The 18926-nt window shown below is 37.3% G+C and overlaps 1 protein-coding gene across 1 annotated transcript in view; it reads left to right on the top strand.

Annotated features, from left to right (window-relative positions):
* Capza2 (capping actin protein of muscle Z-line subunit alpha 2) overlaps positions 1 to 18926 on the top strand; it is a 34604-nt gene that overhangs the window by 11115 nt on the left and 4563 nt on the right. The window contains exons 3-8 of the mRNA XM_032906919.1: positions 1236 to 1287; positions 5247 to 5310; positions 7581 to 7787; positions 8521 to 8600; positions 11404 to 11482; positions 13528 to 13599. Coding sequence (XP_032762810.1) covers positions 1236 to 1287; positions 5247 to 5310; positions 7581 to 7787; positions 8521 to 8600; positions 11404 to 11482; positions 13528 to 13599 — 554 coding nt within the window. The remainder of the gene's footprint in view (positions 1 to 1235; positions 1288 to 5246; positions 5311 to 7580; positions 7788 to 8520; positions 8601 to 11403; positions 11483 to 13527; positions 13600 to 18926) is intronic.

The raw sequence follows: 18926 nt of genomic DNA, 5'->3' as shown, positions 1-18926 counted from the left end.
AGCTCCCATGATGTGTTTAATTCATAGCACTAAGACTTGATGTATTAATCCTTTCTCTTAAGAACCATCTTGTTTTATTTATTTTTAAGTAAATGAAAAGTACCAAAAGTTAGTAAAAGTGGTAATATTTATCTGTTCCTTGCAAGAATGTAGGACAGAAAATGTTCCTGCCCCTTTGTCACAAACTGTTACCTGTTTAATTATGTTTTCTATGGAGCAAATTCATTTGAAATCAATGAATGTATTATTAAACTAGAAGCATAGTCCTAAGTGTTTTCTGGAAGTTATATCAGACCATTTTTATGGTGCAGATTATCCTTAGTTCTTTAGAGAACTTATATCTGCCTGCAGCAGCTGTTTAAACTGACCTTTTTTTCACCTTAGTTCCCTCTTTTGTTACCTGACCAAAACCTTTTTTAAAAATACTGTGGCCGGTATTTTTTTACGAGTACACTGTGGCTGTGTTCAGACACACCAGACAGAAAATGCCATCGAATCCCATCACAGATGGTTGCGAGCTGTTGCTGTTCTGGATTCTCTAATGAAAGGCATGCTCGCACACGTGCACACACACACAGAGCCTTACATTTAATGTGGCTTAAACAGTGCAATGGTTGGGCTACTCCCAAACTTCCATGTTGTTAATGCCTCCCCTTCAATACTTCTGAATCTGAGTTATTACTTATTAAGATCTTTATTCCGGTTTTGCTACCATAGACCCAATGGTGACCTTGGGTCACTCTTCCCTGGCTCTTACATGATTGATACTCAGTCTTAACAGATCTCAAGCCTGCATCTTCTCTTCCCAGCAATGGCAATTCTGCTTCTTCTTCAGTTCCTCCTTGCCTATGAATCCTGAAGTCCTGCCTCTGTCTCCCTACCCAGCCATTGGCCACCGGCAACTTTATTTACCAACCAGATCCAGCCGGGGGCAGGGACCTTCAATTTCTCATACGTGGAGTCTTACAAAATTCCCAAATAACATTATACAAACAATAAACTAAATCCACAACAGTGAGCCACCATGTGGTTGCTGGAATTGAACTCAGGACCTCTAGAAGAGCAGTCAGTGCTCTTAACTACAGTCTTCGTGATGCATATTTATGGACAGTTTGGTCACTAGAAAATTTGATCATGCTTGTATGGAAGGTATTAATTTCTAACTAAAACAAACTATGTTCCTTACAGTATTTAAACAGAAAAATAATAATATATAAAATAATATTGTTTTGCAGATGTTCGATTATTGCTTAATAATGATAATCTTCTCAGGGAAGGAGCAGCACAGTGAGTATTCTATGTTTTCATAGCTAAAGTTACTGGGAGAGAAAAGATGTGTAAAGGTGATAGTGAAACACTAATCCTTGACATAAGAGTTTCTGAAATACACTTAAAGTTTGTGTAACTATATATATGAGAAATCACAGGGGTAGTTAGGGACAAGTGTGAGATGAAATGCTCTTTTACAGTTGCCACTGTCTTACATACTTACTGTCTTACATCACTCATATTCTTTGTATAGTTTCTCAAAACTAAATGTTCATTTCATACCATTGGAACTCATGTCAAGGCATCTGAAATGCAGAGAGATACTTTAAACCAGTGATTGGCCTTAGAATTAATCTGGTTTGGTGTCTTTTCAAATTCTTTTGAACAAAAAAAATTGAGATCAATTTTTCTTCTCCTTTGCTTTGAATTGTTTAAAATGTTCCAACTCGTGTACTGGCTCAGTGAATAAAGCATGTACCACATGAGCGTGAGGATCAGAGTTCAGATCCTGAACCCAAATTGCAGCCAGATGCTGCAACACACAGCTGTAATCCTAGTGCTCCTCTAGTGAAAAATAGGAGGTGGAGACGGTAAGTCCCAGAAGCTTTCAGGCCAGGTAGTGTGCTTTACTCAGCTCTGGTCAAAAACCCTACCTGAATCAGATAAAGAGCAAAGACTGGCACCTCCAGTTGTAATCTGACCTCTGCATATCACTCACATACAGAAGTATGTATGTGTGTGTGTATACACACACACACACACACATATCACACATCACACATGTTTTCACATCTCAACTTGAATTTTCCCTCAAAATAAATGATTGTCACTCGCTGTAATAAAGCTGTCCACAGCTTGGATAGCCTATGTTTAGGAGGCATTGCAAAAAACGGAGTCCCCATTACCAGTTCTCCAGAATAAATGGATAACCATTAATATGGGTCCTCTTCAGTTGCTTTTCATACTGAGTTTCTGTGATGAATTTCTACCTCTTTCCTAGATGTGTACCTTTCCTCCTTTGTTTCACCCTTAGACTGTGGCTGCATCTTTTCTAACATCTCTCTTTCCCTGGAAAAAGGACTGTCATTGTTCTTTAGAATGGATTGAATTGATGAATCTTTACTAAAAGCCAAAACTTCAGTATGATTCAAAGTCAAGTCAGACTCACTTAAGAGCCTGTAGTATAGAATCTAGAACACTAAAATATCTCCAAATCCTCTCTTAGTCAGCAGCGAAAAGAAATCAGTTAGGAAATCAGTAACCCTCTTAGAATTTTTTTTTTCATCTGATTCAGACATGTCCAGTATTAAGCCACATGATACAAAATAGAATACCAGAGACATATGAAAGGTCTTCAGAATCCAAAGACAGAACACTTTAATTTCTATTTTGAAACAAAAATGAGGTTTATTTTCTTTTATTGTGTATGTGTGTTTGTTTGCATTTGGGTATGTGCTTGTGAGTGCTGGTATTTACAGAAGGCAGGAGAGGGTATTGAATCTTCTGGAAATGGTGGTCGTAAGCTATCCAACATGGGTGTTTTAACCTGAACTTGGATCCATTGCAAGTGCAGTGTGTGCTCATAAACACTGAACCATCTCGCTAACCAACCCCTCTGGCTGATTCTTAAATACTTCTCTTAGAAGGGACTTTGGAAGCCATTTAATGCAAACTTGGTTTTATAAGGTAAATGATAGGATTGGAGCAAAACTCACCGTATTCTGGTTGCTCCATTATTGAGTATGTTTTGCACTGTTTAAAGATAAATGAGGGTTGATGCTATGAGCAATAATGGCTTGGGTCCACCTAGATTGCTATTTTTAAGTATTTACATTTTTTAATTGCAGCTTTTACTAGAAAAAATGAATACTATTCATTTCAATTTATGAATAAAACCTTTGAAGTAAATAATTTAAGGGTGAGTGTATTAGTTACTTTTGCATTGCTGTGATAAAATACCCAATATAAGCAACTTAAGGGGGAAAAGATTTAGTTTAGCTCATGGTTTTGGAGAGTTCTAATAAGAATGGTGAGAAAATAACGGCGGCAAGAGCAAGTGGCCCAAGTTGTGAGAATCAGGAAGCAAGACCAGAGGCCAGAGATGAGTATAACTTTGAAAGCCATGCCCCAGTGACCTCCTTTCACCAGCAGACCTCACTTCCTCAGACTTCCACAGCCTCTCACAGTAGCCACACCAGATGTGGAACGTGACTTTTTTGTGGGCAATGCAAATACAAATTTCTGACAGAATAACCACATTGAGGTTATTCTTAGGAAAATTACTTGATGTGTTGCAAGTAATTTCTATTCTGCCTTCCTGTCTGTGTCTCTGTCCATAAACATCCATTTTGAAAATGCTATGCTGGGAATTTCGAGAGGTGGTGATTTGATTTTACATTGGTGTCTTTATACTTATTATTATTATTCTTGTAATAGTTATAGTCTTAAAGTGTAAAACTCTATCCTGTTAAGTGGAAACCATTTTCTAGATATCATAGAATGGTATCAATTTAATAGAACACAATTTGGTTCTGTGTATTTGTCATACCTTGGGTCTTTGCTACACACATATTACATAATTACCTCGTAGATATATTATTCATCACTTATTAGACTAGAGAGGTCCTGAGTCTGTCTCGTCACTATTAGCTGAGTTTCTGCTGTGGGCTTTTATGATGATAGTCTTGCCACTTTTGGTTTTTAATCATCAGCATATTCATTGTATATACTACTGCCATATTAATCTTTAGAGGCATTTCTATAACTGCTTAGCCTCTCTAAATAGTTGTTCTGTCTTCAAGACCATTCGGGGTTTGGTGAGATGGCTTAGTAGGTAGTGGTGCTTGCTCGCCAGCAATGCACGCCTAATGACTTGAGAGTTCAGTCTCCTGAACCTGCGTACAGGTGGAAGGAGAGACCAGCTCCATGAAGTTGTCCTCTGACCCCCACACATACAGCCTAACAAACCTCTCCTCATCATCACACACAAGCACAATGATAATAAATAAACAATTTTAAAAATCTAGTGCAACTCAGTAAATACCGATGAGCAACTCCTTGGTTTTTCCTGTGACTTTGGACCACTTCTATGGTCCTTCTAATTAAAACATTCTTTTTACCCCATTATCCTGCTCCCCTCCCAATCCTCTCTCTTCTGAATGTGTGTTGATGTATGTATTTAAATATGTGCATGTGAGGAAGCCTGAGATTGGCATGGGTTCTTTGTCTCTCTTGCTCTCTAGCTTATGTTTGAGCTTATGTTTTGAAGCTCACTCTTTTGTTAGACTTGCTGCCCGCTTAACCCCTGGGTTAGCCCATTTCTGTCCTTAGCATTGGGATTACAGAAATGCTCTGTCTTTTACTAAGTTCCTAGAGACCTGAATGTAGGTCTTCATGCATGTGCAGTAAACATTTACCCATTAGGCCATCTTCCTGAACCATCTCCCACTTTCTAGAAGACCAAGCCTACTTAATTTCTTAGCATCACATTCATGAAATTATTCTAGAGTTTTCTTTTTTTCTTTTGCCTGAATAGTATAATTCCTCGAAAATGTGTTAGTAATTCTTAGATCTTATTTTCTATTTTTTTGCTACTACTTGATGCTCTCTTTAGGTATTCTCATGTATTCAACTAAAAGACCTTTGGCAATAGGAACTGCTTGAGTATCCCAGTACCTGGTTGTTTACTAATTTCTTGAATAATTGTATATATACATTATATACTTATAATCACTGCTTTCAGGTTCTTCTATAAGAGGCCATATATTTACTGGTTATGTTTTATTTTGCCAAGTTAAAAGCTGCATATCACTACTTGGTTTTTAAACAGCCATATCTGTATTCTAACTATAGTTAATAAAAGATAGGTAAATTAATTGCAGTTTTATCAACTACAACATATACAGTATAGATTAACTGGCAGGTGATCATTTAAAGCATTACTACAGTTTTAAGTAATTGGCCTTTTTCTTTTTTAGTGCATTTGCACAGTATAACCTGGACCAGTTTACACCAGTAAAAATTGAAGGCTATGAAGATCAGGTATGTTTCATAAAACACCAAATCACACTGCTCTTTGTTTTGTTTATAAAAACTTATCCTGGAAGAATTGTGAGATGGTGTAACATTACTCATTTTAATTGAAGGCATTTAATGGCAAAATAATTAAAATGGTCATTTTTATTTTTGGAAGTAGTATTATCAGAAAGTCAGTTTTAGTCCTAAGCAGGTGTACTGGTTCTAATGACCTCTTTTGGCCTCCATGGGCCGCCGCATTCACATGAACAGGCAGGGGTACTCATACATACACATAATTGCACACTTGTTATTGTTCCATTTCTCCAGAGATTGAATAGGTTACCATTGCAAACAGTATTATATCAAATGTCTTTGTATTCCTGGTAACACTGACAATGGTTTTCTTTAGCTAAATCCTTAGAAGAAAATTTGCTGCATTAATGAAAACATCTTTTAAAAATGTTTAATGACTGCTAAAGTTATTTTAACAAATTAGCTTAAAAACTTAGTTAATACTTAAAACCAAAAAACTTCCTGAGAGAGTGGTGTACACTAACTTTACACATGAGCGTATGTTTAAAAGCTGAAGATGGTAAGAAGAGCCAGTGGGCTGGCTCCTCAGTAAAGGCGCTTGCCGTGCAAACCCGTGACCTGATTTTGATCCCTGGAACCCACAGTAGAACAAGTAACCTGACTCTGAGAAGCTGTCCTCTGATACCATTGGCTATGTCTAAAGTAAATTTTTAAAGTTATCTGTTGTAAATAAAAACAATGATAAGGATTTACAACAAAACTTCACCATTTTTAATGGTGCTTTCTCCTCCAGAAAACACTTATAAACACTTGTAAATAAAGAGATGACATACCAGTAATAGATTTGTGGATTAAATTATACTATTAACATCCCGGGATATTATGCAACTAGTAAAGAAAATAGTGAGAGATAGCTAGTAGAGGGTTTCCATAGATGTTTATATATAGAAAATGTCAAGTATGTGTCAATTAAGAAGAGAGCAGAGCCTGCTTTAGCCAAAAGGCAAAGCTTTCTTCAGGGTACAAACTGCTGGTTTGTCCTCAAGTGAAGGAGATGTAGCACTGCCACAAAGGAGCTTGGGGTCTTATAGGGTGCTTTTAGTTGGGCAGAGTGGCAAGAGAGCATTAAGGAGAAAGAGCTGCATATAGTTTGCCTGGGGTCGTGGTCAGGGGTCCTCTGGCTGTTAGGATAGCAGAAGGCTATAGTCAAGGTCTGTTAAGATAAGAGGTTAGTGGACTTCCAAGTAGTAGAGAACGTTCAACTTCCATTTCCCCAATGAGGTGGGGTCACACATTGTTGTCCATCTTGGTGCCTTACATGATTACATGTTGGGCCAAAGCTCTGGGCCAACCCAGCAGAATTCATAAAGATGTGTATATTTGTATAATTTTATCATTTTTGAAAACAATGACCCACAAACCATGTATGTGTGAGGATAAATAGATAGGTGTGCATATTTATCTAATGTGGCATTTTATTACCAAAACATTTTTACAAAGTTAATTGCTATGTTGTCAGCATGATTTATATCAGAAGGATGGGAAAGTCTTATAGGTCAGCATTTACTAGCTAGGACAGCTACAGGAGAAAAGGGTTTTTGTTTTTAAGTAAGATACAAAATAAAAGCCTTATTCATATATTAAATGTATATAAATACATAAGTTATGTTTTAAATTTTTGGAAGTTAGTAGTAGTGATTAGTTTTTAAGAAATGAGCACATTTGGGGAACAGAAAGACTGAGCGCCACACAGGTCATGACTAAAAGGCTGCCTCACTGATTAAACTATCAGATTGATAAGGCCTCCAGTTTTAAGGATTAAACCATCAGATTGATAAGGCCTCGGTTCTTAAGGATTCTTGGCTACCATCAGAAATATTAAACTGCCTCTTTGAGTGGGTAGGTAGATAGATAAATGGAGGTCATCTCCAACACTTTCCCCACTCAGTATCCAAAAATTGTTTGGAAAGATATGCTAATGTATACTAAGAGAGAATACCCTCAGTATCCTTGTGCCTTCTCTTCCCCCCCCACCCCCAGAGCTGAGGACCAAACCCAGGGCCTTGTGCTTGCCAGGCAAGCGCTCTACCACTGAGCTAAATCCCCAACCCTGTGCCTACTCTTTTCAAATATATTTTCACAGTATAATGTAAGCAATTGTTTCAGTGTAATTGTACAGTTTCAGGAAGGGTCTTAAAGCAAATATTTATTACTGTGTGTTCATGTTAATATTTTTTCCTAAATTTATTTGAAAATTGAAGGTCTTGATAACAGAACATGGAGACTTGGGAAATGGAAAATTTTTGGATCCAAAAAACAGAATCTGTTTCAAATTTGATCATTTAAGAAAAGAAGCAACTGATCCAAGGCCCTATGAAGCAGAAAATGCCATTGAATCCTGGAGAACTTCAGTAGAAACTGCACTGCGAGCTTATGTAAAAGAGCATTATCCCAATGGGGTCTGCACTGTGAGTCGTCAGTGGGCTGTTCTTCCCTGTTGTTTCTTATACAGATGTGCCAGTTTATAGAATTCCTTGAAATAATAGAAATATATAGAACTAACAGCTTATAGCTTCTAACTTTTTTCTTTCAAGAATGTTTATCTTTCTAAAAAAAATTTATTATGATAGCCCCAAACGGTAAACTAATTATATGTTAAGTTAAATTCAGATAGACACTGGATTAAAGGATATGATGGTGCTCTCTTTAGTCATCGTCCCATGTTCAGCTTAAATTAACTTTTATTTAGTTATAGAAATCTTAAGAGAATCATTTCAGTTTATACCTTAATTTCCTGTTGTTTTAATGTTATTTGTTCATTGATTTAACTTTTTTTTTTCAGAATGAAATATAATAGTATAACTAAATGGGTTTGTTTTTTAATTTTCCTAAGATTGTAACCAAACAGGCTCTTCAGCATCTGAGTTTGGTCTTCTCCAGAGCCATAGTGAGCTTTCGAAATGCCCATGAGATCTGAAAAAGTCTCTGCTTGGAATCTTTCAGAGGCTTAGTTAGGGTAGAATCCAGGTGTCTGAGAGATTTGTGAAGCCATGTGGCCTTGGTTCTGTTTACCTGTCCAACCTAAAATTACCATACATCATAGTTATGCCCACTTTCTGTGGTATCTTATAGATACTTAAAGGGGGACATTGTTTGGCCTTAACTAAACTCACTGTTGTTCTTGTTTTCTTTGCCAATAAGGTGTATGGCAAAAAAGTAGATGGGCAGCAAACCATTATTGCATGCATCGAAAGCCATCAGTTTCAAGCAAAAAACTTTTGGTAAGTTAAAGTTTTTGTTCACTTAATTTTAACAATGTTTATAGTCCATATAACTTAAGACTGTACCTTCTGTGTGACTTTGTGACTAAGAGCAATATAAACTTGATAAATAAAACTGCTGTCCTTTGAGAATTTGAAAGATACTTGCTTCATAATGATGCTCTGAGTCATTAGAGTGCAGTAAACCCTTTGACACTCACCAGAGAGCGTAGGAGAGCAGAGTGATTGGGAAGGAAACTGGCAGCAGCTTAAGCGCGAGTGTGCTTGCAGACAGACCAGGCAGCACCCCATCTGCTCATGCTGAAAACGGGGTGTTCTCGTGTCTTACTCAAGAGAGGGGGACAGAAGCAGTTTAAAAAAAAGACAACTAAGAACCAGGAGTCTTCTTTAAATTTGGGAACTTTAGGTTAGTGGATTTTTTTCTAGATATTGTTCTTTTGGACAGTGTGAGAAGGTAGAATTGCAGTCATGCTTTGTAACTGCATATATAATAGTTATTTGTACAAAAATCTGCCTTCCCCATGGTGATATATCAGGTGTTTAGAACATTGCTGAACTTTATTCTGAATTTGTATATCATAAAATTCGGAGGTTCTCTAAGATGTTTATTAGTTTAAACTGAAAGTTTGGGCCACCAACTTTCACACATGATGGATATCAGTAAAAATGATGAAAATGTTTAGATTTAATGTTTTGACTCATTAAGTTGTTTGCGGTACTCTTGAGAGTAAAGTTACTAGTGTCAGTAACCCCAGTTAGACCAGTTTAGGCTCTAACCAAGGCTGTTCACTACTTTGTCATGTCAGAAATCAATGCCAGGTTATACAAAAGGCTAACCAAAAATATTTGGCGGAATGCAGATCCATCATCCATATCTAAACATAGGCCTAAATGACAGACTGCAGCTTCTTAAAGATAGTGACCTCACAGGTTAGTTTCCTTATCTTATCTGTGTAATCCTAAACCAAGAAATCTTTGGAAATTATTTATGTATTTGTGCCAGGAAATAATAATAAATCAACAGTTGAGCTTGACCTATTAAAGAGAAAATTTTACTAAGTTTTACTTACAAATCTTTGGGGAGACTTATTACTAGCTTTCAAAAATAAAACTCCCTGGAGTTTTACTGCATATTAAATGAATTAAATCTCTTGAGTTTTCTATTCTCACTTCACTTTACATACTCCTTTTGTAAGCCACCACTGTGGATGCTATATATTTGGAGCTCAAAATGTTTTTCATTTTGTAAAAACAAATAAGTTTTAGGCTGGGCTTGGTAGTGGACAACTATAATCCCAGCACTCAGGAGGCCAAGTAGAAGGATTGCAAGATTGCAGCCTCCCACAGCTCAAAGACAAACAGGATAAAATAAAAACAGAAGAGAAGGCTAGTCTCAAGCATTTCTTACACTTCACTTTAAACCATCACTTCTAGTTCTTCATGTCTGGCACTGTTAGGAGCTTATTAAATATTAGTTGAAGAAACATATTTGCAATTACAGAATTAATATGAGAGAGATATAGAATATCCATGAACACTAGAACATATTGATCATTTACTCTATTGAGCGAAGGGTGTATTTTCTCAGTATAGTAATGCCGTTTTGAAGAACGTTTTGAACCTCTCAACTTGAGGTACCATTATGTGAGTTGGAATTTATTTTTTCTTTATAGTCAATGGCAATGCATATGTGTATATGTGTATATATATGTATGTATGTGTGTGTGTGTGTGTGTGTGTGTGTGTGTGTATTCTCAGAGTAATGCATGTATTTAGGACTCAGTATTTTCTTGGTGTAATGCCTAGGTAAAAGAATACTTTTTTTTTTTTGGAAATGTAAAAGAAAAAAGATGAGATTTAGATTACTTTTCCAGCCAAGCTTCTGTGAATTCAAAGACATGTTATTCATCAAATTATCTTGTATTTCCTTAATAGTTTTCAAGTGATGCGTGTTGACTATAGGTATGAGGATTTTGTCATTATACAAAAGTTTGTTTTCCACCAGAGGGCCTTGGTGCACTCTCAGAGCTGGGGATGTGGATACTGGTGGTGGACCCTCAGAATACTTGGTGAACTCTGAGTCAGTGAGACACAGTGTCTCAAAAAACAGGGTGGATGCCTCCTAGGTTCAACGCCTGAAGTTGACCTCTTATCCCTTGAATACATGTTTGCCCTCCCTACTCAACCATACAAAAAGAAGTAGCTAGAGCCTCCAGATGTACGGCATACACCGTTAAGCCAACAACTTGAGGGTCAGAGGCAGGGGAATTTCTGTGAGTTTGAGGCTAACCTAGTCACATAGTTCCCGGATAGCCAGACCCTGTCTCAGGTGTATGTGATGGGAAAGTGCTTTAGGGCCAGTGAGATGATGATTCAGCAGGTAAAGCCACCTGCTTGCTTAGTCTGATGCTCTGCATGGGTTTTTTGGAACCCACATAATAGAAAAGCAACTCTTACAGGTTGTCCTCTGACCTCCACATGCATGAGATGGCATGCGGATACACACACATACACACAAATATAAATACATACATAAGTAATTATTAAGACAATTCTTATATTACTTAGTTTTGGCTTGTGTTCTAAGAATTATATTCATTATGTATGTTTTACTTGGGTAAAATTTTAATGTGTCTTACAACTAAACTTTGAATCTCTTAAATATTTCAGTGGTTATAAAATCTGTGCCCAACATCTTTCTTCTGTCCTCTTTTACACTGCAGCATTAAATTTAAACCTGAAACAATATTGATTCAAATTATTTTCCCTACCCTTATTTACAGCTGCTGTTTTTATTTTTAAGGAATGGTCGTTGGAGGTCAGAGTGGAAGTTTACAGTCACTCCTTCCACCACCCAGGTGGTTGGCATTTTGAAAATTCAGGTATGAAGAAGATGCTATTTACTGATCTCTAGATGGTTCTGGACTAACACATAATTAAGCAGCTTATACTTTCATAGTACATCATGACCTTTCTAGATTTTCTTTTAGGGCAATGGGAAAAACAATTAGTGCTCTTTTTAAGTCTTTTAATAACCTGACACTTCATTCCCTAGTCTTTAAAAGTCCACGAGAATAGCTGACAGTTTAGTTTCTAAAACAGAGCTAAAATTAGATGCTGCCATTTGGTCTCTTCTTCATACAGTTTGTTCAACTAAGCATTTGAGTTGAATGTGCTGTTCTCTGATCTGAGTGAAACAATTATATACACATCTTAGCTATATTACATGTGGCTTTTAAATAACTCCTTATATGAATGAAATGCACTAGAATTGAACTCTTTGGTTCTTTTTAATGTAAATTCCAATATTTACAGAGAACATTTGATTTAAGTAAGTGCTTGTTTGAATCCTAATATACTACATTAGTCGAAGGAGAGTACTGGCTAATCTTTGGGTTCACTCATTACAGAATCACCCATTGTAAAAATTATTGTGTGCTAAAAGCTCTAAAGGATTAAAAGTGAACCAGTGCTGAAGCTATGTCATCTGGCTTTGGTATACTTTCTACTTTTATATTCTATTACCTGCTCATTTAGGAACGCAAGACTAGAAGTTGAGAGCATGGAGTTTGAAATCAGGTTTCATGGGTTTGAATTCTAGCCAGTTATTGTTTGTGTGATTTCAGGAAGTTTGATCTCCTGCTTATTTCTTTATCTATTATTTGTAAAACTGTTGAAAATATTTTAGATTATTTGAGAATTACTTCATGAGTAGAATAGTTACAGCAAGACCCAGAGGATTCAGTGAATGATAGCCGTGTGTTGTTAATGTCTTCCCCTTTAGTCTGGCCTCAGTAGCATTGATCTGCACAGTTACATCACTTTCTAAAATGGTGCCCCTGCTTAGACCACTTTGTCCTGGTTCTACCTTAGGGGCCTAGCACTTTTGCAACTTGAATTTGTCAAACTAGTTTATTCCCTCGCTTTTCTGTTGCTGTGTAAAGAGCTCATGACCAAGGAAGGCAGATTATAGATGAAAATGTTTATCTGGGCTTATAGTTTCCAAGGGTTGGCCATCGTGGACAAACATAGCAGCAAGCAGGCAGTCATGAGGCTAGTATATACAAGCTTACATCCTAATTCATTAGCACAGGCGCTAACTAGGAATGCTGAAGGCTATTAAAACTTCAAAGGATCTCCCTAGTGACACAGTTCTTCCAACAAGGCCACACCTCTTAATCTTTCCCAAAAAGTTTCACCAACTAGGGTCTAGGCGTTCAAATATATTGTACTATTAAGACTGTTCTATCCAAGCCACCACTGTGTTCCATAGTATATTTTTCACATTGCCTTTACCATAGATAATTTAAAATTTTAAATCTGAATTTGTCACTTTCAAGTTTAACATCATTTTGTGGTCCAAACCAGAAATATTTGCATGACATGCAAGGCCCAAGAATACCTATGTATTTATTTCTGCAACTATTTCATTCTTCCTGCTATCTATGCAGTGCAGCTATAAATATCACAGTCCTTCACGTCTTTTTAAAAGTTTGTATCTATAATATTATATATAGATACATATATATACATATATATATATATCAGTGTAATATTTATAGTAATGAGTCACTTAATATTTGTTCAGTAAATTCATTTCTAAGTTTTGGGGAAATAGTGGAAATGTACAAAGAAGCAATGTTGGGAGGAGAATATTAGATCAGTTTTGGACAACTCAGGTTTGGACATCAGTAGAACGACTATGAGGTAAAATATCTAACAGCGACAATTGCTGTGTCTGAAGATACAGTGCAGGCATCTATAGGAACTCTAGACTTAGGCTGCTAAAGTCCCAAAGGTCTAGAAGGCCTAGAGCTTACCAGAAAAGTCTGAGCTCAAGATGAAATTAGTAATGTTTGTTGGTGTAAGAGATGGTACCCTGGAAACATTCCTGGAATGTCCTTGTTTTATTTTCTTTCTCTAACAGGTTCATTATTATGAAGATGGTAATGTTCAGCTAGTGAGTCATAAAGATATACAAGATTCTCTCACAGTATCTGTAAGTAATTAGTTCCTCAATGAACATAAAGTAATAATATTTTTGTAAAACAGGAACTTTACAATTGACTTTTAGTGACATTTTTCCTTCTGATTGAAGAGTTTTCAAGTAGGTAAGAAATTGCAATTCTGTGCATTTGGGCAGCTTTAATTGGTAGTTCACTCTTCAGTTTCTGTCTGCTCCCTGAGGTGACCCTATGCCATGGCTCTCTACCCAGATCCTACTGAGAGAGAGCAGACACACATGAGAGCACAGGTGAAATCACCACTTCTTCTCAGAGGGACCTGTCTAGATTCCTCAGAACACAGGAACTGAGGAGCAGTCTGGGACAGGATCCTTCTAGTTTCCATCAGCTTCCTGAGTTGACCCAGTGCCACAGTTCTCTGTACCTGAATCCTGCCAGGAGAGAGCTGGTCTCCTAGGAGTGCTGACACAGACTTATAGAAGGGTGAAGCCACTGGCATAGACAGCAAGATCAGCTAACACTAGAGATAATCAGATAGCGAGAGGCAAATATAACAACCTAAGCAACAGAAACCAAGGTCATTTGACATCATCAGAACCCAGTTCTCCCACCACAGTAAGTCCTGGATTCCACAAAACACCAGAAAAGCAAGATTCAGATTTAAAGTCACATATCATGATGATGTCAGATAAATTTAAGAAGGATATAAATAAACTCCCTGTAAGAAATACAGGACAACACAGGTAAATAGGAAGACGCCCTTAAAGAGAAAACACAAAAGTCCCTTAAAGAATTCTAGGAAAACACAACCAAACAGGTGAAGGAATTGAGCAAAACTATCTAGAATCTAAAACTGTAAATAAAAAGAATAAAGAAATCCCAAAGGGAAGACCACCCTGGAGATAGAAAACCTAGGAAAGAGATCAAGAGTCATAGATGCAAGCATCACCAACAGAATACAAGAAATGAAGAGAGAATCTCAGAGGCAGAAGATACCATAGAAAACATTTGACACAACCTTCAAAGAAAATGCAAAAAGCTCCTAACACAAAACATCCAGGAAACTCAGGACACAATGAGAAGATCAAACCTAAGAATAATAGGTATAGAAGAGAGAGAAGATTCCCACCTTAAAGCGCCAGTAAATATCTTCAACAAAATTACAGAAGAAAACTTCCCTAACCTAAAGAAAATGATGCCCATAATTCCAGAACTCCAAATAGATTGGAACAGAAAAGAAATTCCTCCCATCACATATTTATAGAACATTTCATCCTAAAACAAGAATATACCTTCTTCTCAGCACATCATGGTACCTTCTCCAAAATTGACCACCTAATCGGTCACAAAACAGGCTTCAACAGATAAAGATGGAAATAATCCCATGAATCCTATCAGATCATTATGAACTAAGACTTCTTCAATAACAACAAAAACATTAGGAAGCCCACTTACACATGGAAGCTGAGTAACACTCTACTCAAAAATAAGTTGGTCAAGGAAGGAATAAAGAAATGAAAAACTTTAGAATTTAATGAAAATGAAGGCACAACATATCCAAACTTATGGACCACAATGAAAGCAGTGCTAAGAGGAAAACTCATAGCTCTGAGTGCCTCCAAAAAGAAACTAGAGAGAGCATACACTAGCAGCTTGACAACACACATAAAAGCTCTAAAAGAAGAAGAAAATTCACCTAAGTAGAGTAGACAGCAGGAAATAGTCAAAATCAGGGCTGAAATCGACCAAGTAGAAACAAAAAGGACTATACAAAGAATCAAAAAAACCAGGAGCTAGTTCTTTGAAAAAAATCAACAAGATAGATAAACCCTTAGCTAGACTAACCAGAGGGCACAGAGACAGTATCCAAATTAACACAATCAAAAATGAAAAAGGAGACATAACAACAGAAACCGAAGAAATTCAAAAAATCATCAGATACTACTACAAAAGCCTATACTCAACAAAACTGGAAAATCTGCGTGAAATGGACAATTTTCTAGACAAATACCAGGTACCAAGGTTAAGTCAGGATCAGATAAACCATCTAAACAGTCCCATAACCCCTAAAGAAGTAGAAGCAGACATTAAGTCTCCCAAACAAAAAAATTCAGGACCAGATGTGTTTAATGTAGAAGATCTAATACAAGTACTCTTCAAACTATTCCACAAAATAGAAACAGAAGGAACACTACCAAATTCGTTCTATGAAGCCACAATTATGCTTATACCTAAACCATGCAAAGACCCAACAAAGAAAGAGAACTTCAGACCATTTCCCTTAGGAATATTGATGCAAAAATAATCAATAAAATTCTCCCAAACTGGTGTGTGAATCCAGGAACACACCAAACCAGTCATCCATCATGATCAAGTAGGCTTCATCCTAGGGATGCAGGGATGGTTCAATATATGGAAATTCATCAACATAATCCACTATATAAACAAACTCAAAAAAAACAAACTCACACATGATTATCTCATCTCATTAGATGCTGAGAAAGCATTTGACAAAATTCAACACCCCTTCATGGTAAAAATCTTGGAAAGATCAGGAATTCAAGGCCCATACCTAAACATAGGCCTATACCTAAACTTTGACAAAGGATCTGAAACCATCCAGTGGAAAAAAGACAGCATTTTCAACAAATGGTGCTGGAGGTCAGCATGTAGAAGAATGCAAATCAGTTCATTCTTTTTGCCTTGTACAAAGTCCAAGTGGATCAGGGACCTCCACATCAAACCAGATACACTCAAACTAATAGAAAGAATGTGGGGAAGAGCCATGGGCACAGGTGAAAATTTCCTGAGTAGAACACCAATGGCTTATGTTCTAAGATCAAGAAACAACAAATGGGACCTCATAAAATTGCAAAGCTTCTCTAAGGCAAAGGACACTGGCATTAGGACAAAACAGCAACCAACAGATTGGGAAAAGATCTTTACCAATCCTACATCTGATAGAGGGCTAATATCCAATATATACAAAGAACTCAAGAAATTAGACTCCAGACAATCAAATAACCCTATTAAAAAATGTGGTACAGATCTAAACAAAGAATTCTCAGTTGAGGAATATTGAATGGCCAAGAAGTACCTAAGGAAATGTTCAACATCCTTAGTCATCAGGGAAATGCAAATCAAAACAACCCTGAGATTCCATATCACACCAGTCAGAATGGCTAAGATCAAAAACTCAGGTAACAGCAGATGCAGGCGAGGATGTGGAGAAAGTGGAACTCTCTTGCTGGTGGGATTGCAAGCTGATACAACCACTCTGGAAATCATTCTTGACGTTCCTCAGAAAATTGGACATAGCACTACCTGAGGACCCAGATATACCACTTCTGGGCATATACCCAAAAGATGCTCCAACATATAACAAGGACACATGATCCACTGTGTTCATAGCAGCCTTAAAATAGCCAGAATCTGAAAAACCCAGATGTCCTTCAACAAAGGAATGGATATAGAAAATGTGGTAAATTTACACAGTGGTGTACTACTCAGCTATCAAAAACAACGACTTCATGAAATTCTTAGGCAAATGGATGGAACTAGAAAGTATCATCCTGAAGTAGGTAACCCAATCACAAAAGAACACACATGGTATGCACTCATGATAAGTGGATACTAGCCCCAAAACCCAGAATACCCTAGATACAATTCACAAACCACATGAAGCTCAAGAAGAAGGAAGACAAAGTGTGGTTGCTTCAGTCCTCTTGGAAGGGTTAAAATACTCACATAAGAAAATATGGGGACAAAGTATAGAGCAGAGAGTGAAGGAAAGGCCATCCAGAGACTTCCCCACTTGGGGATTCATCCCAAATAAAATCACCAAACCCAGACAATTATGTGGATGTCAAGAAGTGCATGCTGACAGGAGCCTTATATAGCTGTTTCCTGAGAGGCTGTGCCAGAGCCTGACAAATACAGAGTTGGCTCTCAGCCACCCATTGAACTGAGCATGGCGTCTCCAATGGAGGAGTTAGATAAAAGACTGAAGGAGCTGAAGTGGTTTGTAACTGAATAAGAACAGCAGTATTAACCAACCAGATCCCCCCCAGAGCTCCCAGGGACTAAACTACCATACCAAGAGTATACATGGAAGGACCTATGGCTCCAGCTGCATATGTAGCAAAAGATGGTCTTGTTGGGCATCAATGGGAGGCGAGGCCCTTGGTCTTGTGAAGGTTCGATGCCCCAGCATAGGGGAATGACAGGGTGGTGAGATGGGTGGGATTTGTTGGGGGGGGGGGCACCCTCATAGAAGCAGGGGGAGATAGGGTGTTTCTGGAGGAGAAACCAGGAAAGGAGATAATATTAGAAATTTAAATTAAAACATATTCAGTAAAGCATAAAAAGTGTCAAAATAAAAAGTGGTAATTCACATTCAATTCATTCTTCTAAACTGTAAACCTTGAGAGTACTGTGGTTTTGCAGCAGGCGTTACCACTCTTTTCTGACATGATGGATTTGTCTAGTCTAGACATTTCAGATGACTAACCATTTACTAGTTTGTTGGTACTAGCTTTTCTATTTAATAGTTTTGATCACTGTCTTCTGCTAATGGTTTTAGTTCCTTTTTTTGCCCAGTAATATTCCATTTTGTGGTTATATACCTTCATCCACCTAACAGTTACCATAGCTATTTCGTTCTCTAGATTGTTTTGAACATTCATGTACTATTTTTGTGTAGACCTTTTAATTTTTTGTTGTTGTACATAAGAATTGTTGTTATATATAGGAATGATTTATGTGGTATGTTTAGTATTTTGAATTACTGTCATCTTGTTTCCCAAAGTGTCTACTATTTTAGAGTTTTAATAGAGGAAATGAAGGCTCTATATTATCTATATCCTTACTAAAAGCTGGCGTTTGTTTGCTGCCCTTTGTCTGTAGTTTGTCTGCTCCAGTGATAAAACACCAGACCAAAAAGCAACCTGGAGAGGAAAGAGTTTATTTTGTCTCATATGTTACAGTCTTTCCATCTTAGTTACTTTTCTGTGGCCGTGATAAAACACCATGACCTAGGCAACTGATGGAAGAGTTTACTTGGGGTTTACAGTTGCAGAGGGATAGGATTCCATCCCTCATGACAGAAGGCAGCAGGCATGGTAGGGATGGCCCTGGAACAGCAGCTGAGAGGACACATTCATGCACCAATAGGGAGACCTCAGACCCACTCCCACTGATACACTTCTTCCAGCAAGAACATACCTCCTAATCTTCTCCAAACAACCTCCAATTAGGGACCAAGTACTCAAATATGAGCCTGTGAGGGCCATTCTTATTAAAACCACCACACCATCATTTAGAGAATCCAAGGCAGGAATTTAAAGCCATAATTGGAACTGAA

Source organism: Rattus rattus, chromosome 6 (assembly GCF_011064425.1).
Source record: "Rattus rattus isolate New Zealand chromosome 6, Rrattus_CSIRO_v1, whole genome shotgun sequence".
NCBI classification, from domain to species: domain Eukaryota; kingdom Metazoa; phylum Chordata; class Mammalia; order Rodentia; family Muridae; genus Rattus; species Rattus rattus.
Note: the sequence above shows the minus strand (reverse complement) of the source record. Positions and strands in the feature narration are given on the sequence as shown.